General features: G+C 41.1%; 1 protein-coding gene across 1 annotated transcript in view; it reads left to right on the forward strand.

Annotated features, from left to right (window-relative positions):
• The window catches only part of LOC123516433, a 214205-nt gene that overhangs the window by 142237 nt on the left and 49421 nt on the right, over nucleotides 1-22547 (forward strand). The window contains exon 17 of the mRNA XM_045275710.1: nucleotides 18800-18957. Coding sequence (XP_045131645.1) covers nucleotides 18800-18957 — 158 coding nt within the window. The remainder of the gene's footprint in view (nucleotides 1-18799; nucleotides 18958-22547) is intronic.

Consider the following 22547-nt stretch of genomic DNA (forward strand, 5'->3'; position numbering starts at 1 on the left):
TCTTGTAAGGTTGGCAGTCCCATTTCCTTCAGTCGTTCTTCATATGTGAGGTCCTTTAATTCTGGCACCATCTTTGTAGCAATCTTCTGTATCCTTTCCAATTTTCTTATATCCTTTTTAGAGCTCAGAGACCATACCACTGCTGCATATTCCAGCCTTGGGCGTATCGTGCTTGTGATGATTTTTTTCATCATATCTTTATCCACGTAATGAAATGCCACTCTTATATTAGTCAACATCTTATATGATAGTCCAAATATCTTGCTTATGTGTTTATCAGGGCTCAGATTTTCTGGTATGATCACTTCAAGATCTTTTCCTCTTTAGTCTTCATTATTTGTTCCTCTCCCATCAAATAGTTCCATACTGGTCTTCTCTTACTCTTTCCTAATTCGATTATGTGGCATTTCTTGGTATTAAACTCCAATTTCCACTTCTTTGCTCCATTCATAGATCTTCTTTAAATCTTCCTGCAACAGCAGAGAGTCCTCTCTGGTTTTGATAACTCTTAGCAACTTTGTATCATCAGCGAATAAATTTATATAACTGTTTATCCCAATGTGAATGTCGTTTACATAAACTTGAAACATAATGGGGGCTAACACTGATCCTTGTGGCACTCTGTTAGTTACTTTAGCCCAAGATGAGTATGTATCTCTGATCACAGTTCTCATTTCCCTATCCTTCAAATAATCTCTTGTCCATTCGAGCAAGGTTCCTCCTATGTTTTCTAGTTTCCAAAGAAGTCTTCCATGCTGGACTTTATCAAAGCCTTTTTAATGTCTAGGTATACTGTGTCTACCCATCCATCTCTGTTTTCAAGTCCTGCAATAACTCGAGTAGAAGCTTAATAAGTTTGATACATATGACCGTCCTGTCCTGAACCCAAATTGTCTGTTCAATATGACTTGCTCCTCTTCTAGAAATTTACCCATTTTTCTTTGATAATTATTTCACATAATTTCCCTACAACACCTGTAAGTGACACTAGTCTGTAGTTTAGTGGTTCAGTTGCTTTTCCTCCTCTAAATATCGGTATTACGTTGGCTCGCTTCCACTCTAGTGGAACTTTCCCTTCATTTATTGAACTTTTAATTATTTCCCAAGTTGTATCTAGTAATTGTTCTTTACATTTTTTTAACACCCAGCCTGATACACCATCTGGCCCCATTGCTTTTCTGACTTCCAAAGTGTGTGTGTGTGTGTGTGTGTGTTTACCTAGTTGTAGTTTTACAGGGCCTGGGCTTTATGCTCGTGTGGCCCCGTCTCCATATCTACACTTATCAAATTTTTCTTTAAAACTATGCACACTTGTTGCTGACACCACTTCCTCACTCAAACTGTTCCAAGTCTCAACACATCTTTGCGGGAAAATATATTTTTTAACATCTCTCAGACATCTCTTTCTCAGTTTCTTACTATGTGATCTTGTGCTTCTAATGTCATATTCTTCTCTCAGGATTAGTTTCTCATTATCCACTTGATCCATTACTTTAATCAATTTATAAACTTGTATCAGATCGATCCCCTCTCTCTCTTCTCTGTTCCAGGGTTGGTAGATCCATAGCTTTTAGTCTCTCCTCATATGTCATCCCTTTAAATTCTGGAACCATTCTTGTAGCCATTTTTTGTAGTCTCTCCAACTTCCTTATGTGTTTCTTTTTATGGGGGGGTCCACACAACTCCTGCATATTCCAATCTGGGTCTTATTATAGTACTTATCAATTTCTTCATAATTTATTTGTCCATGTAGTAAAATGCTAATCCAATATTCCTCAGCAAATTATGTCTCTGAAAATTCTATCAATATGGCTTACCGGTTGATTATTTTCTTCCATCATCACTCCCAAGTCCTTTTCCTTTTTTACTTTTTCTAGTTCTACTCCATCTCCCATCTTATAAGTTTCCACTGGTCGTCTTTCACTTTTTCCCATTTCCATGACATGGCTTTTGTCCATATTGAATTCCATCTCCCTTTTTTTTTTTGTATATGTGTGTGTGTGTGTATTTACCTAGTTGTATTTACCTAGTTCTAGTTTTACAGGGCCTGGGCTTTACGCTCGTGTGGCCCCGTCTCCATATCTACACTTATCAAATATTTTTTTTAGAGCTATGCACACTCTTTGCTGACACCACTTTCTCACTCAAACTGTTCCAAGTCTCAACTCATCTTTGCGGGAAACTAAATTTTTTAACATCTCAGACATCGTCCCTTCCTTAGTTTCTTACTATGCGATCTTGTGCTTCTAAAGTCATATTCTTCTCTCAGGATCAGTTTCTCATTATCCACTTCATCCATTCCGTTAATCAATTTATAAATTTGTATCAGATCCCCTTTCTCTCTTCTCTGCTCCAAGGTTGGTAGATCCATAGCCTTTAGTCTCTCCTCATATGTCATCCCTTTAAATTCTGGAACCATTCTTGTAGCCATTTTTTGTAGTCTCTCTAATTTTCTTATGTGTTTCTTTTTATGGGGGAGTCCACACAACTCCTGCATATTCCAATCTAGGTCTTATTTTAGTACTTATCAATTTCTTCATCATTTCCTTGTCCATATAGTGAAATGCTACTCCAATATTCCTTAGCAAATTATACGTTCTCTCTGAAAATTCTATCAATATGGCTTACAGGTTGATTATTTTCTTCCATTGTCACTCCCAAGTCCTTTTCCTTTTTTCCTTTTTCTAGTTCTACTCCATCTCCCATCTTATAGATTCCCACTGGTTGTCTTTCACTTTTTCCCATTTCCATGACATGGCTTTTGTCCACATTGAATTCCATCTCCCATTTTTTGCTCCATTTCCAGATCTTGTTTAAGTCTTCCTGTAGTATTTCACAATCCTCTTTTTGTTTAATGACTCTGCACAGTTTCAGATTGTCCGCAAACAGATTTATGTAGCTGTTCACTCCCTCTGGCATGTCATTTATATATACAAGAAAAAGTATTGGTGCCAATACTGACCCCTGTGGCACTCTGCTGTCTACTGTTCTCCACTTGGACTTCATATCTTTAACTATCGTCCTTATTTCTCTCCCCCTTAAGTAATTCTTCATCCATCTCAATGTGTTTCCTTTTAAGCCACCCTTCTCCTCTAACTTCCATGTGTGTGTGTGTAATTCACCACAGTTGTCTATGGTCACCCAGCCAGTCTTCTCAGTTACGGAGCGAGCTTAGAGCTCATAGACCAATCTTAAGGTAGGACTGAGACCACAACACACTTTACACACAGGGAAAGCAAGGCCACAACCACTTGTGTTACATCCCATACCTATTTGCTGCTAGGTGAACAGGCTACACATTAAGAGGCCAGCCCTTTTGCCTCACTGCGCCTGGGACTTGAACCCGGGTGTTTTTAGTTGTGAGCTGAGTGTGCTAGCCACTACACTACATGGCATGTGTGTGTTTTAGTACCATAAAAAAAATCAATAGATGAAATAGAATTACATCCTCCAGAGCATATCAGTACTTATCCTTGTATAAGTGAATCATATACCTTTCAAATAATGTTGAAAGTCAAATAAGCCATTATGTCATATATAACCTACATTCTGAAAAATTTCATACAGGATCAGGGAAAAAAAATCACACCATCTTAGAAAGCATCCATGATGCAACATGCCCGTCATCGAATATGTCATGAGTGCTCCAATAATGCAAAATACATGTCATCGTGTTGAGAAGGTTAAATTGAATGACAGAGTACTTAACAGATAGGAAAATGGGGGCAATGATAAGAGACACCCCATCAAGCTGGAGCACAGTTATTAGTGGTGTACCACAGTGTTCAGTGCTGGCACCAATTATGTTCCAAGTGTATATTAATGATATACAAGAGGGTTTGAGTAGCTACATGAATTTATTTGCAGGCAATGCAAAGCTTTTGAGTGTGATATTGGTGACTGTATGGAATTGAAGAAAGATATTGTCAAGATCTCGGGATGGAGCCCAAAGTGAAATTAGAATTTAATACCAGGAAATGCCATGTAATGGAAATGGGTAAAAGTAATAGAAGACCTACGTAGGAATATAAAATGGAAGAAGAGATTATAATGAAAAGGAGTGAAGAGAAAGACCTGGAAGACACTCTAATTCCAGAAAGACACAGAAATTAACTATTTGCTTCAACATACAAGACACTAACTAACATCAGGGTGGCATTCAATAACATGGATAAGAGTATGATGAAAAAGATCATAACCACTAGGATAAGACCTAGACTAGAATATGTAGCAGTGGTATGGTCACCATACAGGCAGAAAAATACTAAGAATCTAATGGGAATCCAAAGGACCGCTAGAAAGATGGTTCCAGAAATAAAGGATCTTCCCTCTGAAGAAAGACTGAAGGAAACAACTACCAACTTTGAAGGATAGATGGAAAAGAGGAGACCTAATAATGATATAAGTTAGTAGAGCATATGAAAAAAAAGATAGACAAGACCTGGTATCACTGACATAGGATGGAGATAGATGAACAAGAGGGCATTCCAAGATCATGAACATTAAGAAATTCAGTTTTCCACATAGGATGGTGGACATCTGTGATGGATTGAGTGAAGAGATTGTAGCATTTTAGATCTTCCTTAACATATGGTCCAGACAGTTAAGCACTTCAATTTGCATTTCTTTGTGTACATCAAGTTTCCATGTATTAGACTTGGTGAGACATATGTTGCTATGATACTCCTCCTTTCTATCCCCCTGGTCTTAATTGTTATGCTTAAAACTTTTACGAGTCCATCTCCGTACTGTACCTCCTCCACGAAAATATCCTCAATGGCCATTATCAATACTCCTCTTCCTGCTTTCCCCCTTCTGTTTCTCCTCCAAACATTATATTCATGTTCTTTAAAATTCACTTGGATGTCTTCACTTAACTTTGTTTCTGTTTTCGACATCATGCCCGGTTCTTTTTCCAATACATAATCTCTCACTTCCAAGCTTCTTGTTATAAGTCTGTCTATGTTGGGATACATGACTCTTAATGCTTTTCTTTCCCTTCTTGAATAAACCATTCCTTCACCCTCATGTCTTGCACTCTTCAGTAGAATTTCTTCTCGTTCTCTGTCCTTCTCTTGTTTTCTTTCCTTAGCTTCATTTCTTAGCCTTCTCTCTTTTTCCCTTTCTTCCTGATTCATTTCTTTCTTTATCCAGATATTTCTATATTCTGTCTTACCAGCCAGCTTTCCAGACTTCAGCACCCCCAGATGGGAACCGCCTTGTCGTGGTGGGGAGGGCTTGCGTGCCCCTGTGACCTGGCGAGCTAGGCTAGAGGGGGCTTAGGCCCCTGCTCTGCCCTTTCGAAGGGGAGAGGGCTACCCATGCTAGTAAGGCCGCCAGTGAGGGGCCAGACTAAATGGTTCCTACGTAGGCTGCCAGTGGACCAGCGGAGCCACCCGCTGGAGGGATCGCCCAATAGGGGCCGTCCTGTGCTGGATGGTTGGGTGTCCAGGCTGGGATGCTTTGGGATGGGGGTCTTAGCTCTGTTGGGGACAAACATTCGTATCATGTGGGGCCTTTTTAAAACGACTGGTCCGCATGGGGACGAGGTACCCGTCCACGGCAGCCAGCGCTCCTCCCATTGTAGTCCCAGTAGGTGGTTTCCCTTGCCCCTGGAGCCAATTTTTGTGTTACTTTTGCTTATGGGAAAACACAAAAAGCTTTCAGGTTCTCGTGAGGAGGCTGACCTGGCCTGCGAGATGTCATCTTCAGGTCTGAGTCGGAAGGAGGATTCCCCTCCACAAGGGCCTCCCACAGCAGTCTCCTGTTCTGGGAGTTTTTCTGAGGGACACATTTCTGCTGCATATGACTCCCTTTCGATGGCAAATGTTAATCCATCATTTTCCTATCACGCCTTGCACTCACTTCTCAAGGCGTATGGCACGGTTGTTCGCATTCGACTTGTTTATGATAAGGACTTTCCTTCTAACCGCTGCTATATGACGTTTCTGTCATGTGATGAAGCCCGTTTGGCTTATGAACATGTAGCATCTCTGCCCCTTGCCGGCTCTGGCTTTAAAACTGAATTTCTCCAATCACGTAATATTTCAGACAGTGACATGGATTATATCCCAAATGTTTTTGAAAACTATTTAGAGAATTCAGTTCCAGAAGTCCGCCAGATCCCACCTCCACGTTGGTTTGTGGCGTACTACAGAAATGGGCGGAATTTCATCCATGCCTCCCGGTACCTGTCCAAAGAGATCGGCACGATTCCTGAGGGAATCTGAAGAAATATGGGAAGGGGTGCGTGCGAGCTAAAGATATTACGCAAGCGAGGATGTTGCAACATCTCCCATGCCCTTCTGACAGCATGTTTGAGACTGTTAAGGCTCATCCCACCTTTAATTATAGTAAAGGTTGTGTGTACAGTCAGGATCTTTATGAATTTCCTGAGGAGGAAATACTAGCAATGTGTCCTAGCTCAGTCCAAAAGGTGACTAAGATGAGGAATTCCTCCAACATGGTCCTTCTCACCTTTTTGGTTCCACCCTCCTGACCGTGTTAATATCGGTCCTATCAATCTTAGGGTGAGGCGTTTTGTTTTTCGCCCTCTTCAGTGTTCCTCGTGCTACGGCTACGGTCACGGCAAAAGCTCCTGCAAGGAAGCTTCTCGATGTGGTAATTGCTCTGCACTAGACTCACATTCTGAGGAGCATTGCAATGCTGCTGCTTATTGTTTCCATTGCCATGATGCTCACCAGGTACGTTCCAGGCAATGCTCCAGGTATCGCCTGGAGCAGGACATTTTACAGCTCACTAACAGTCAGTTCATCAGCCTTGGTAGCGCCCGCCGCAAACTCCTTTACCGCCAGAAGGATGGTACTGGTGTGACATCCTATGCTTCATTGGCCGCTCGCTCTTCAGTTGAGTCTGCCGGTCCAAAGACAACTCCTCCTCTCGCTCTGTTGGGGCGGGTGGTCCTGTTCATTTGGCCAATAGGTTTGCCCTTTTGTCCGACGACTCAGTTGAGTCATCTTTTAGAAGTGACGGGAATAATCCGGACTTGACCAAAGTCATCCATGTAGTGGATGTGCATTTGCCCCCTGTATTGCCTAAGCCTTTGAAGGGCCTGACCAAACAGCACCGCAGCTCTGCGGAGTCGATAGATTTAGCTCAGCCTAAGCAATCTAAGGTTTCTCCCGGTGCACATGATCGTGAGTCCTCCAGGGACCGCTCTGCAATGGTAGCTCCAGTAGTTTCTGTCCAGCCTTCTGTGACGCCCTCCGTCTCAGATCGGGCTTCTTGTGATGAGGATGGTCTTAGCATGGAGACGTCCGATGATATTGTCACAGCCGTCCCTCGTGGACCCACTGTGTCAAAAAGTGCAGTCCAGCCTGACCCTCGTCCTCCGATGACCGGTAGAAGTGATGATGGTTCGCATCACTCACCGGTAGGCCGAAAGGCAGCGGTCCAACGACCCGGCACATCACAACTCCCGGTGTCTTCTCGTCGGTTGATTATTTCTAGTCAGGTGAGTCACGGGCAGCCCATTCAAAAGGCTCGCCCGTCCACTGCACCTAAATAGTCATCTTCAAGCTTCTACAGTGGAACTGTAGAGGCCTTCGCGCCTCGTGGGGAACTCCGAGCTTTGCTGTCGGAGTTCTCTCCAGCCTGTGTAGCTCTACAAGAGACTATGCTAGGTGATAGTACTTATTCTAGTCCTCCTGGCTATCGTGCCTTTTTAGCACTCCTTTCCTGACCAGGGCCACCACGGTGGCACAGCTATTCTAGTCCGTCAGGATATACCTGTTGTCCCCTTGCAACTCAACTCTCCCTTCAGGTGGTTGCTGTTAAGGTCTTTATGGGACGATCCTACACCATTTGCAGTTTATATCTCCCTCCTCGGCTTCCTGTCTCCAGGGGTGAGCTTGACGGCCTGGTGCGTCAGCTGACTCCGCCTTTTCTCTTGTTGGGAGATTTTAACGGCCGTCACCCATTGTGGGATGAAGGTGCTAGTAATCCTCGTGGGGTTTTAATCGGTTCTTTTATTGAGGATGAGGGATTGGAGATTTTAAATTCTGGGGATGTTACACATTTCCACAGTCCTACTGGGACTTTTACAGCTATCGATCTTTCTCTGTGTACATCTAATTCTTTCCTTGATTTTAATTGGCGGGTCCTACCGGATTTACACGGTAGTGACCACTTTCCGATTTTATTGAATCTGTGAACTCTGAGCCACAGTCCCGGCCCCACGCTGGGTTTTAGACAAGGCAGATTGGCCTCGATTCACAGACCTTAGCTCTTTTATCCGTCCGCTGGCTGACTTTTCTACTTGTGCTGAGGCTGTTGATTATTTTACTGATTTTTACATTCAGTAGCGCTTCAGACAATCCCTAGGACGTCAGGTCGCTTTACTAAGCGTCCCCCGTGGAACGCCTTGGTGTGAAAGAGAAACGGGCTTTTTCTCGTCTCCGGCGACATCGTGGGGACCCGCAGTGCCTGGAAGCTTTTCGGCGCTGCCGAGCTCGGGCCCGCCGCGTTTTGAAAGAGGCACAAAGAGCCTCTTGGAAAGCCTATGTCTCTTCCATTAAACCGCACCCTCTTACGGATGTCTTCAACAAAGTCCGCCGAATTGCTGGGAAGTATTCTGCTCCTTCCCCACCAGTTTTGTTGTCTGCTGGGCGAACGGTGGCAGACCCTAGGACTGTCGCCGACCTCTTCGCGGAGCACTTTGCCAGTGTTTCCCGGAGGCATCCTGCAGCCCCAGGCGCACGTCACCGCCAGAGAATGGAATCTCTCGGCATAAATTTTTCTTCCACTGGAGGGAGTCTTATAATGTCCCTTCTCTGCCTCCGAGTTGCGGACTGTTTTGTCCCAGTGTCATGACTCTTCTCCTGGTCCAGATGATATTCCTTATGCCTTCTTGCGCCACATGTCTGACAGTGCTTTTAACTTTTATTAAATCTTTATAATATGATTTGGCATACCGGTGACTTTCCATCTTCTTGGGCTGTGGCAGTGGTTCTCCCATTTCCGAAGCCTGGGAAAGATAATCTCCAGGCTACGAACTACCGTCCTATATCTTTGACATCCTGCATTTGTAAAGTGTTAGAAAAGATGGTAAATGTAAGACTCATGTGGTACTTGGAGAGGGGGAAGTACTTGTCATCGGTACAGTATGGCTTCCGAAAGATGAGGTCTACTACTGATGCTCTTTTATCCCTAGAGTCTTCTATTTGTGAGGCCTTCGCTAATCACCACCATCAAGTAACAGTCTTTTTGACCTGGAGAAGGCCTACGACACCGCTTGGTGTCATGGCATTTTACATTCCTTATTTAATTTTGGCCTTCATGGCCACCTTCCTATTTTTATTCAGCAGTTTTTATCCAGACATCTTTTACGGGTTTGAGTGGGAGTGTTCTTTCCGAGGCTAGTGCTCTAAATGATGGTGTCCCACAGGGAAGTATTCTTAGTGTTACACTATTCGCAGTCGCCATAAATGGTGTTATAGATACTCTACCAGATGGCGTTCACAGCTCCTTATATGTTAATGATTTATGCATTTCCTTTGGTGCCACTAGGATGTCACTGATTGAGTGCAGGCTCCAACTTGCAATCAATAGGGTGTCCAGTTGGGCCAACATGAACAGTTTTCAATTCTCCACCTCGAAGACCGTAGCCATGCATTTTTGTCGCAACCATGGTGTCCATCCAGACCCTGATTTATACCTCACTAATAGACGACTCTCATGTGTGGAGGCCACTCGATATCTTGGCCTTTGTTTGACAACCGTCTCACCTGGGTTCCCCATTTCCGTTCTCTTAAGGCGTCTTGTCGGCAGGCACTATCCCTTCTTCGGGTTTTAAGTCACACCTCTTGGGGTGCGGACAGGGACACGTTGCTGCTTCTTCACCGTACTTATACTTCCAAGCTGGAATACGGCTGTGAGATCTACTCATCCGCAACGGATGCACGACTACGCGCTTGACTCCGTGCATCATGCTGGGGTTCGCTTGGCCACGGGTCCATTTCAGACATCTCCAATACCTATCTTACTAGTGGATGCTGGTTTCTGGCCGCTTCGATGCTCCGGTGTTGGTTTCGCACCCATCGTCTTCCTGATTCTGTCCCTTGTCTGTCAATATTGCGGGACTCGTGCTCACAGCCATATGTCACTCAACCTAGTCTCCCTAAACCCTTTGGCCTTCGAGTCGCAAATCTCATGGTGGACTTATCTATCGACCCCACTCCTGTCTACTCTTTCCAGCTTCCACGAGTTGGTTATTGGCAGCTTCCTGTTGTCTCCTTATGCCCTCCTGCCATGGATGGCAAGAAGGATTTTCTACCAGGTCTGTCCTACACACAGTTTTTAGAACACTTTTATACTCATTCTGATGATATCCATGTTTTTACTGAGGGTTCCAAATCCAACGCAGGCGTTGGGTTTAGTGTAGTTTTCCTCTTTTATCGGTGTGGTAGTCTTCCTTCAGTGGCATCCGTCTTTACTGCGGAGCTGTCTGCCATAGTCCTAGCTTTACAGATAATTTTTACTCTCCCGGTTTCGTCTTTTACAATTTTTAGTGACTCGTAGTGCTCTTACTGCTCTCTCTTCCACTCTCTTCCTTAACCCATTGGTTTTATCAGCCCTGGAGTGGCTATATCTGCTTACCAAAAGAGGATATCGTGTTGCGTTCTGTTGGGTCCCTGGTCACGTTGGTGTTCCCCGGGAATGAACATGCAGATCGCCTCGCTAAAGAGGCAGCAAGTTGCGCTCCATCTCCTGCCCGTGTTCCGTTTTGAGATGTATTTCACTGTATTCGTGTGGTGGTTGCAGCAGTATGGCAGAGGAGATGGCTAATGGGGGTTGCAACCTCGAAAATGGGAGAGGTCTCTACTTCCACTATCCTTCAGTGGACATACTCCCATGTCTGGGATCGCCGTGCACAGACTTTATTGGCGCGACTACGCATAGGTCACACGTACTTTAGACAAAGATACCTGTTGACCAGGGACCCACAACCTTATTGTGATGACTGCCTGGTGCCACTTACCATTTGGCACCTGGTTGTCGAGTGCCCCAGTTTGACTGACTTAAGACACTGCTACCTCTAGAGATACCAGTGTCTATTACATCTCAAAGGTCCTTGGACCAGAGTGCCTGGCCCAAGGCCATGACGTTTTTAGGTTTTTGGGAGAAGCTGGCCTTCTCCCAAAGCTGTGAATTTTATTTTATTCTATGTATTTTAATGTTTTGTTTAGTTTTAGTTTTATAGTATTTTTAGTTTTTCACCCTTTTACTGTATTGTTTTGAATTACTTTTAATTAGTCTTTTTTTTATATACACGTTAGTTTCATTTCATTTATTGTAGTGGCGCCATATGACCGTTGTTGTTGCGGCGCCAAAAATTCAAATCCATCCATCCATCCAGACTTCACCAAATTTTCTTCTATCCCTATTTGTGGTCTCATTTTATCTTTGTGGTCTTTTAGTCCCCTCACTATATTTACCAGGTCTGTATATTTCTTCTATTTCTTTTTCCAGACTTTGTTCTTCATCTTGCACCACTGAGATAATTTGCTTTACCATTTCTTTCTCCTCCTTCCTCACAAATATCACTGGATTCTTTTTCTCTTGTAGTCCATATATAACCATATACTTCTTTTTGTCCACCATATCTCTCACTAACTCTTCCTTTTCTTTGATCACTTGTATAACTGTGTCTTTCATTTTCTCCCATATTTGTTGCTTCACTACTTCTACAGAATTAACTTTTTCGTCTTGCTCTTTTATCAAGACTTTTTCCATTCTTCCAGATTGGTTTCACTTATCCCTTTTCTGTCCCTTCACATTTGCCTTTAAGGGTATTGTTCTCCCTTTTCATTTCATCCAGAATTTCCTTCATCTCATTGTTTATTTTAACTTTATTAGTATTATGTGACAGTGAAACGTCAGGCTGAGGCTCTAATAATTCCCGTCTTATCTTGATAGTCCTTCTTGAGTATTATATGACCAAGTGCTAACATATTAAGTGTATTATAAATTTGATGCTAATCATCCATATATGCCATGTCTTTTGTATGCAAATAACATCCCAAAACCACTAATTCAAAACACTCGAACACAATGGTATAGCACTGAAGGTAACATGGGTATAAGCTGTGTTGGCAGGCATAAGCTGACGCAAATTCTGGACGTCAGGAAAAGGGTGTATACCAGATCTTGCATAACTCAGGGCAACTCTGTACTGCTGTACTGTTTGAATAGTACCAGTTGCTGAAGATGTGATTACTAGTTTATGTTTAGTGGCATTGATGTGCATGGATAGGTGAACATTGACTTTAAAAGGGCTAATGCTCTCTCATAACCATAGCATAATCTTCACTACCTAACTCAAGAGATTTTATCTTTCAATGATATTTCTCTCTCTCTCTCTCTCTCTGTCTCTGTCTCTGTCTCTCTCTCTCTCTCTCTCTCTCTCTCTCTCTCTCTCTCTCTCTCTCTCTCTCTCTCTCTCTCTCTCTCTCTCTCTCTCTCTCTCTCTCTCTCTCTCTCTGTTCCTTTCTTAAGAGCAGTGAAAAGAAACGTGCTCCTTGATACCATGTGTCTACAGGCTTTGGGATTTCATTTAATACAAACTTAATCCGTTCAAAATTTTGTTCTTCCTCCAAAATGTTCTTATGGAAGAAATTATAATTCGTTCCAAACCATCTCCCAAGACCAAAAAAATTATATTTTTCACCTAATTTCATATTTTTTGCATTCTATTACTACATATACTACTATTACTATTATGCTATAACTGTAAAAGGTAGGAAAATACAGCAGGAAAGTAAGCAAAATGTAATACAGTAATTGCCCACATATCCAGATTATAGCAGCCAAGGCCCTGGCAGGTACGTGAAATATCCGGATACGTGGAATTTCCTTTCCCAATCCCTTTTAAATTGAGAAAAAACATGTACATAACCCAAATGGGTAAGAAAGCAATGTATGAAAGCACATTAAATGATTGTGTATACAATAATGACTTCCTGGAGCATAATAGAATGATAACATATCAGATACCTGCTTCTCTAGAATATGTGATGGTTGGGAAGGTGCCATCAGCAGCGTCATGGCAGTCTGCTGTTTCACTGCTGAATTGGACACTATCTGAGTCATTATAGGTGTGTTGAAGTGAGATAATGATATTTAAGTATTTATTGCTTGTCTGGTACAGCTTTCTACCTCAGTCTCAACATAATCTTTTGTAATAGTATTATTGTGAGAGCTATGTGATTTAAAGTTGTGATGATGAAGGCAGTAAGAAAAAAAAAGTGTTTTAAAAAATCATAACAGTCTTATGATATAGAGAGATGGTGGAGAAGTTTGTCAGTGAAGCATGGGGTGAGACAGGGTTTTAGAGGGTCTTGGGGGGGAGATAATACAAATGATGGAGGGGAGAGGGGAGACCAGAATTGAAACTCCAGCTGTCTCCCAACAATACATTTGTTTGTTTGTTTCGAGTTGTCTTCTCTTCTTGATGTTTCTCATTCTAATTCTCATCAACTTATACCTGTCAGGCAAAAATTAGAGAGCGAATTGACACACCTTCCTACTTGACTCCTGGCCACGTACTGTGTAGGGCATGAGTCAGGCTATGACACAACCACACAAGACATTTAAAAATGGCTTCCTGGTGGGAAGGGTATTTAATTATCAAAAAATAAACTATACCATGTGGTAATTTAGGGTCTGAAGATTTTGGAGATACAATAGTGATCCTAAAATCTTAAATCCCCCCAAATTAGATAAATATATCTTGCATCTCCCTAAAGTCTGAGTTTAATTTTTTTTGGGAGGTGGGTAATTCGTATAAGTCAGATATACATACTATAATGAAAATTCAACTTCTCGTAGCCAGAAACAAGCGTCACCACATCCTCCTATGTGACTCCATCAAACCAGCACCACACACTCTTATATAAGCCAATAAGTTTTTTTTTTATATACTGCATTCATTATGGAAAATAAATCAGGAAAGTAAGCAAACTGTAATATGAAAATTCAACTTCTTCGCAGTCAGAAACAAGCGTCAACACATCCTTCTCAGCCGACTCCATCACGCCAGCATTATGCACTATTATATAAACTAATAATGAAATGAAAATAACGATTCCAATATTGTTATGCATCATAATGTGTTTTTGAATTGCTTACTTATCCATGGAAATACATGTATATCTTATATCTCAACAAGAAATACATAAAAAATTATAAAATACAGCATACTGGCATAAGTGTAGGTGTGAGGGCTTGGCACCCTCACACCTACACAAACATATCCTTGTAAAAGCTGATACATGATTGGTTAAGTGTCCACCATCTTGAAAACAATGGGACAATGACAGGCCTCGATATATGACAGATAGCCTCAAACATAAACAAACTGTGCGACATAAAGGAGCACGCACGGTCTAGATATAAGATATATCTGAACTGTGGGAGCACGGCTTCTGAAAAGCGCCATGATCATGCCTGATGGGATCTAACGTAAGAGCCACGATCGTGCCTGACGGGCTATAAGGGTTAAGGCGTTTAATTCATGAGCTGGATACTCTCTCTTCCCCTCGGATCTTCTAGAATCTTCCATACGTCTGTCTGTATGTCTCGTGACCAAGTGTGCTGCTACGCTAGGCAATGATCTTAATAACTAAAAAAAAATTTGTATTATTATCCCCGGCACTACAAAACAACAACCAAACAACTACAAACAACACTCCTGAGGCACTGAGGCAGCGTGGTGCCCTAGCATGCAGTCAGCTGATTGCACAGTGCTGTGGGCAATCTGTTGACTGTGTTTGTTATTGTTCGCACTCTAAAGCAAAGTTCGTCCTCCAATGCAAAAAAAAAAAAAACTCGATATATTTTGTTCGTACTCCAAGTTATTCGTACTCAAAGCCTTGGGCATATCATGCTTGTGATGATTTTTTTCATTATATCTTTATTCACATAGTGAAATGCCTCTCTTATATTAGTCAACATTTTATACAATAGTCCAAATATCTTGCTTATGTGTTTTTTGGGGCTCAAATTTTCCTGTATGATCACTCCCATATCTTTTTCCTCTTTAGTCTTCATTATTTGTTCCTCTCCCATCAAATAGTTCCATACTGGTCTTCTCTTACTCTTTCCTAGTTCCATTATGTGACATTTCTTGGCATTAAACTCCAATTTCCACTTCCTGCTCCACTCATAGATCTCGTTTATATCTTCCTGCAACAGCAGACAGTCTTCTCTGGTTCTGATAACTCTTAGCAGCTTTGCATCATCAGCGAATAAATTTATATAACTGTTTATCCCAACGTGAATGTCATTTACATAAATCTTTAACATAATGAGGGCTAACACTGACCCTTGTGGCACTCCACTGGTTACTTTGCCCCAAGTTGGGTATGTATCTCTGATCACAGTTCTCATTTCCCTATCCTTCAAATAATCTCTTGTCCATTCGACCAAAGTTCCTCGCAGCCCTCCTATGTTCTCTAGTTTCCAAAGTAGTCTTCCATGAGGGACTTTATCAAAAGTCTTTTTAATATCCAGGTATACTGTGTCTACCCATCCATCTCTGTTTTCCAGTCCTGCAATAACTCTCGAGAAGAAGCTTAATAAGTTTGATACACATGACCGCCTTATCCTGAACCCAAATTGTCTGTTTGATAGGACTTGCTCCTCTTCCAGAAATTTAACCCATTTTTCTTTGATAATTATTTCATATAACTTCCCTAAGACACTTGTAAGTGACACTGGTCTGTAGTTTAGTGGTTCAGTTGCCTTTTCTCCTTTAAATATTGATATTACTTTGGCTCTCTTCCATTCTAGTGGAACTTTCCCTTCATTTATTGAACTTGTAATTATTTCCCAAATTGGATCCAGTAATTGCTCTTTACATTCTTTTAACACCCAGCCTGATACACCATCTGGCCCCATTGCTTTTCTGACATCCAACTTCTCCAATAATCTTCCAATATTCTCTTTGTGCACTGCGATCTCCTGTAATCCTTGGTAATCCCATGTCCTATTAGGTTCTGTGAAATCTGCAGTGAACACTGTTTTGAAACTCTCATTCATTATTTCACACATTTCCTTCTCTGTTTGGTATGTCTTCCCTTCTTTAAGTATTTTTTCAGTTGTTTCCTTATTCTTTATTTTGCACTATAGAAAATCTCTGAAGCTAAAGGAGAGTGATACCTCCTCCTCCCCATGCCTCCAAGCCACTATTCAGGACATATGGGACAATATTGACGCTCAGTATCTCCACCACCAGGGTGATTCACTTCCCAAGAGACTCAAAAAGGTCACGAAGGCATGAGGGCACCCTATCAATTACTAGTTTAGGTTAATACCCTCATTGAAACATATTTTTTGTGTCATTAATCTCCTTCACAGGATGTCACAGGTACCGTGCCTTCTGCTCTGACCAGCAGTGTAAATAGGTACGGGATGTAACTCAAGGGGTTGTGGCCTTGTTTTCCCGGTGTGTGGAGTGTGTGTTGTGGTCTCAGTCCTACCTGAAGATCAGTCTATGAGCTCTGAGCTCGTTTCGTAATGAGGAAGACTGGCTGGGTGACCAGCAGGCGAGCATGGTGAATTACATGCCAGAGCGAGATATAATGACTTGAGGAGGTATTTTGGCAACATGGACTGGTCTGTAATGTACCAAGAAGTATGCATTCAATTAAAATATGACAAATTCATGGAAATATACAATAAGACCATGGAGAACTTTGTGCCAAAGTACACCAAGAATACTCTTAAGGAGAAACCAGTGATTCAACAAAAATTGTGAGAAGGCAAAAAGTGAAAAAGAAAAAACATGGAGAAAGTACAAGAGGATTAATGAAGAAGTGGAGAAAGAGAAGCATATAGAACTGCTAGAAATAGATATGTTGACGTGAGGCGAAAAGCACAAAAAGAATATGAGCAAAAAGTAGTGGAAAATTGTGAAAGGGATCCAAAAATGTTTTACATATTTATCAACAGTAAACTCCAGAAGAAATAGTTGAAAAAGTTAAAGTTGGGGATGACGTATATGAAGATGTCTCTGATATTGTTGCAAAGCTGAATGATTGCTTCTGTAAAGTATTCAGAAACGAAACATAATTCAATGGGAGCATACTACCTGAAGAGAAACAAATGCAGGATGTGATAGTTGCAAAGAGTGACATGGAGAACGTTGTAAATGGCATGAACGTCAACAAGTCAATGGGTCCAGATGGAGTGTCCGGTAGAATGTTAAAAGAATGTCAAAAGCAATTGCTGGAACTAATCTTGGATATCATGAAAACATCGATTTCAATGGGACAAGTGCCAGTGGAATGGAAGAGGCCCGATGTAGTACCAATATACAAGAGTGGATGTCGAATGGAGCCATTGAATAGTGGACCTGTTTCACTAACTAGTATTATATGTAAGATATGTAAAGAAGTGATTAAAGACAAGTGGTGTGAATTTCTAGAAAGTGAAAGAATCTTAAGGGAGAATCAGTTTGGCTTAAGAAAAGGAAAATCATGTTTATCAAATTTACAGGAGCGAGACAGTTGGGTCGACTGTGTGTACCTGGATTTGAAAAAAAGCATTTGATAAGGTTCCACATAGTAGATTAATGTGGAAGTTGAAAAGTATTGGGAGGATAAAGGGAACCCTGGCACACTGGATGACAAACTACCTGACAGGCAGGGAAATGAGAACAGTGATGAAGGGAGTGAAGTTGGAGTGGAAAAGAGTGACCAGTGGAGTCTCCCAAGGTTCTGTGCTTGATCCCATCATGTTTCTGATCTACATAAATGATATGCCAGCAGATGTGAAAAGTTACATGAGTCTGTTCACAGATGATGCAAAGATTATGAGGAGAATAAGAAATGTGGAAGATTGTAACATGTTGCAAGAGGATCTGAACAGGATATATAATTGGAGTGTAAAATGGCAGATGGAGTTCAACATTAACAAAAGTCATGTAATGAAAATGGGCAAAAGCAAATATAGACCGTATAAGGAGTACCAGCTGGGGAGAGAGATGATAACTGAAGTCAGTGAAGAAAAGGACTTAGGAGTGATTATACAGAACAACTTATCACCAGAAAAGCACATTAACAGAATATCTGGAAAAGCTTACTGCACACTCCAAAGTATTGGGTTCTCATTCAACTACTTGGATGAGAATATGATAAAAGCAAATATTAACCATCTTAATTAGACCTCAGTTGGAATATGCAGCGCTGATATGGTCACCACATATGAAGAAACACGTGAAGTAACTAGAGAGATTGCAGCGATTGGGAACGAGGATGATACCAAGTTTTAAGGAGGTGCCATATGAGGAGAGATTAAGAAGACTGGATTTACTCATGTTTGAAGAAAGAAGAGAGAGGGGAGATATGATAATGTATAAAATAGTAAATGGAATGGATGTCCTAGATAGAGAAGACTTGATAAGAATGTCTTCCAACAATCAACTGAGAGGACACCCAAAGAAAATACAAAAGGACAGTTGTATGGGAGATGTCAAGAAGTATAGCTTCCCATATCGTGGCATTGACATATGGGACAAATTGAGTAGGGAGGTGGTATGTACAGCAAGTGTTAGTCAGATAAAGGACAGACTTGATAAATGTGGATAAAGAGACAAAGAGCTAAGCTTGGGCCCTGTAAATCACAAATAGGTAAATACAAATAGGCAAATACACACACGATTGAGACACGGTCAGTGTCGGACGTGCAGACCAACGCTCCTCGCAAGCAGCTGATCGCACTACCACGGGTTGTTGTGTTTACAAAGGCCTGGGCAAATGTGTGACTTGTGTGGCAATAGCTTCCAGAAATTACATTGAAAGGCACCATGAGTCAGAAAGAGCTTACACCCATATGCAGGTATGAGAATAGGGAAAGAATACAAGAAGAGGATGATTGTGATGATGAGGGAGAGAAAAGATTCGGAGGATTTCATGAGATAAGTACCACCCTCCATAGGTGAGTTTTAACTTTGGAGAAAAAATTAGACAACTGGATAAAAGAGAGTATGAAAAGTAAAGAGAACGATAAACAGAAGAAAGAGTTTCTGAACTTGAAAGAAAGGATAAAAAAAGTGGAAGAAAAGGAAGCTAGACAAAGAGTAGAAAATGCGGAACTGAGAAAAGAACTATCCAAATATAAGACACAGATGGATGAAGGACTCGGTAAAGTAGAGAAAGAAAAAGAGGACCTGAAAGATCTAGTTAACAAAGAAGAGGAAATAGTACAAGATGTGATTAAGAAAGAAGTACAGGCATGGAGGGTCCAAGATAAGAAAGACAAGGATAATCTTTGAGAGGTGATCCAAGAACAACTAAAAGAAAGAGATGAGAATATGGCAAACAAAATGATAGGAGTCCATAAGGAAAAAGAAAACATAGTAAGGGAAATTGCAGAAAAGAAAAAGTGTAATCATATTTGGACTAAAAGAAAAAAATGTAAAATATAGACCAAGAAGGGAAAAAGTGGAAATCAGTCAAAGACCTACTAAAACATCTAAACGACGAAGATAGGCAGAACCTAGAGGAGGAAGTAGAGGAAATACACAGAATGGGACCTTATCAAGATGGAACAACAAGGCCAATTAAGATACTACTAAAATCACAAGCAGCAACAGAAGAGATATTATATAGAACAACAAAATTCAGAGAAGAAATAGAAGGTTGCAAGGATATATATATATATATATAAGGAAAAATAAAAATGAGGAAGAAAGGAAGAGATACAACGAACTGGCAGCAGCAGTTAGGGAAAAAAATAATGAAAGGTCAGAGGAGGAGAAAAAGGCATTTTTTTGGAGAATTCTAGGAGACAGGATAAGGAAATGGTATAAAAGAGAGAAGGAAGAGGAAACAGTGGAGCAAGTGTAACTAAAAGTGATAAGGGCAAGAAACTAAAAATTATGTATACGAACATAGACGGGGTTCTATCAAGTAAATTAGAACTAAAAGATTACATAAAGAAAAAAAAAATGGATATTGTATGCCTGGCGGAAACAAAACTAAATGAGACAATCAAAATAGACATACATAATAGATGTAACGTATGGAGGAAAGACAGAGGGGGTAAAGGAGGAGGAAGTCATGATAATGTTAAGGAAAGAGATGGTGGTAAACCCAGTGGAATATGGGGAAGGAAAAGCAGAAGCACTGTATATTAAGATGCATATTAATAAAAAAAGAGTTAACAATCATTGGAACATATGTGCCACAAAAAACAAATTCATGGACCAATCAAGAATATAAAGACATGATTGATGACATGATGAGTCTAACGAGAGCCATTAAAGAAAGGAGAAAGTGATATTAGTAGGAGACTTCAACTGTAAAGAGGTGGACTAGGAAAATTATGAAAGTGGTATGGGGGAAGAAGCCTGGGGAGAAAGATTCCTGAACCTAATGATAGATAATATGATGGACCAAAAAGTAAAGGAAAACACAAGATCCAGAAGAAACGATGAACCAGCGAGATTGGACCTGGTTTTTACAAGGGGTATACAAATGAATGATGATATAAGGTATAAATGCCCATTGGGAGAGAGTGACCATGTAATATTAGAAATGGATATAGAAGAGGGGAAAAAAGACAGACGAATCATATAAAGGAGACCGATTAAATTACAGAAAGGCTGATATTGAGAATCTCAAGAACTATTTCAAATACGCTAACTGGGAGGAGATGGAAAACTCTGAGAGGGTGCAAGAGAAATATAACTTATTTTTGGAAATATACAAAACAGGAGTCAGGGAATATGTCCCGAAATATAGACCCAAAGAAGAAGGAAAGAAAGACTGGTATAACACAAGGTGTGCCATGGCAAAGGAGAAAAGAGATGGAGCATGGAAAAGGTGGAGGAGAAATAGAAATCCAGGAAATAAGGAAAACTTCAAGACAGCGAGAAATGAATATGTTAAAGTGAGGAAGGAAGAGGAGAGGAACTATGAAAAGGACATTCTCGAAAAATGCAAGGAGCAACCGAAATTGTTCTACAGATTCATCAATGGAAAAATTAGGCAAATAGAAACAATAGAAAGGTTAAAAGGAGAGAATGGGATGGTGGAAGACCCAAAAAGTATGACAGAACTGTTAAATAGTAAATTTCAGGTCTTTAATAAGGAATCCAAATTTGAAAGACCATAGGGTAATAGAGAGACCATCTATATGAAAGAAATTAAAGTAACCAAGCTTGAAATAAAAGAGTTAATGAAGGAACTGGATGAAGAGAATGCAATGGAACCGGATGAAGTCTCAGGCAGAATACTGAAAGAATGTAGAGAAGAACTAGCAAGTCCTATATACATCATAAAATGCTCAATAGAAAATGGAACAGTACTAATAGAATGGAAAAAAGCTGAGGTGGTTCCCATATATAAAAGTGGAAGGAAGGAAGAACATTTAAATTACAGACCGGTATCACTAACTAGTGTAATAAGTAAGATGTGTGAAAGAGTAATAAAGAAACAATGGATTGAGTTCCTTGAAGACAACAAATTATTATCAAATAGCCAATTTGGTTTTAGAATAGGGCGATCATGTGTAACAAATTTACTGAGTTTCTACTCGAGAATAGTTGACAGAGTACAAGAGAGAGAGGAATGGGTTGATTGTATTTATTTGGATTTAAAAAAAGGCATTTTATAAAGTGCCACGTGCAAGTTAGAGAGAAGGGTGGCTTAAAAAGAAGCACATTGAGATGGATGGAAAATTATTTGAGGGGGAGAGAAATAAGGACGGTAGTCAAAGATATGAAGTCCAAGTGGAGAGCAGTAGAAAGCGGAGTGCCGCAGGGGTCAGTATTGGCGCCAATATTTTTTCCCATATACAGTAAAGTCCCAGGTTACGTCGGTCTCGAGTTACGTCAAACTCGTAGTTACGTCAGTCCACTATAAGGCAATTTAAGATTAAAAAAATTAAAAATTTATAAATCGTAAAGTGCGGGATTTATTGTTATTGTTGGTGGTTGCCCGCCACACCGCCTGCCTCACGCTTGAATACAATAACACCCTGGCTCAGTTCCACCACACCATCGCCCGTGGCAAGAGTGTTATCCTACTTCTGCGTTTACTGACTCAAGTTCTTAGTACCTTGCTCAATGGCACCAAAGAGAAAACTTCTTAGTGACAGCAGTGATGCTAAGAAAAGAAAAACCATTATGCTACAAGAAAAAGAGGACATAATTAAAAGATATGAGAAGGGAGGCAGCAGCTGTGTGTGAGGGAGGGAAGAAGAAAATGGGAAGCCCATTACCATGACAACGGGGAGGTTGACGACCTTGAGGGCTCACATACCCATCACAACAATAACAACTCTGGAGCCTTCGCCTGGGCCACACGACACTCGCAGCTGACTTGCACCGTCTGCGCCTGTCTGCTGATCCCTATTGCCCTTTCCTATTGCATTTCCTGCCCCGCTGCCCACGCTTCTACTCCCACCACACTGCACTATGCTCCCAGCTGTCCGCCCTGGGCGTCACAACATTCGACCTGCCCACCCGCCAGCCTCAGGCGTCCACCCCTCTCGGCAACCTGCAGTCCTTCGTGTTCGTGGCC

The sequence above is a fragment of the Portunus trituberculatus genome, chromosome 41 (assembly GCF_017591435.1).
Source record: "Portunus trituberculatus isolate SZX2019 chromosome 41, ASM1759143v1, whole genome shotgun sequence".
NCBI lineage: Eukaryota > Metazoa > Arthropoda > Malacostraca > Decapoda > Portunidae > Portunus > Portunus trituberculatus.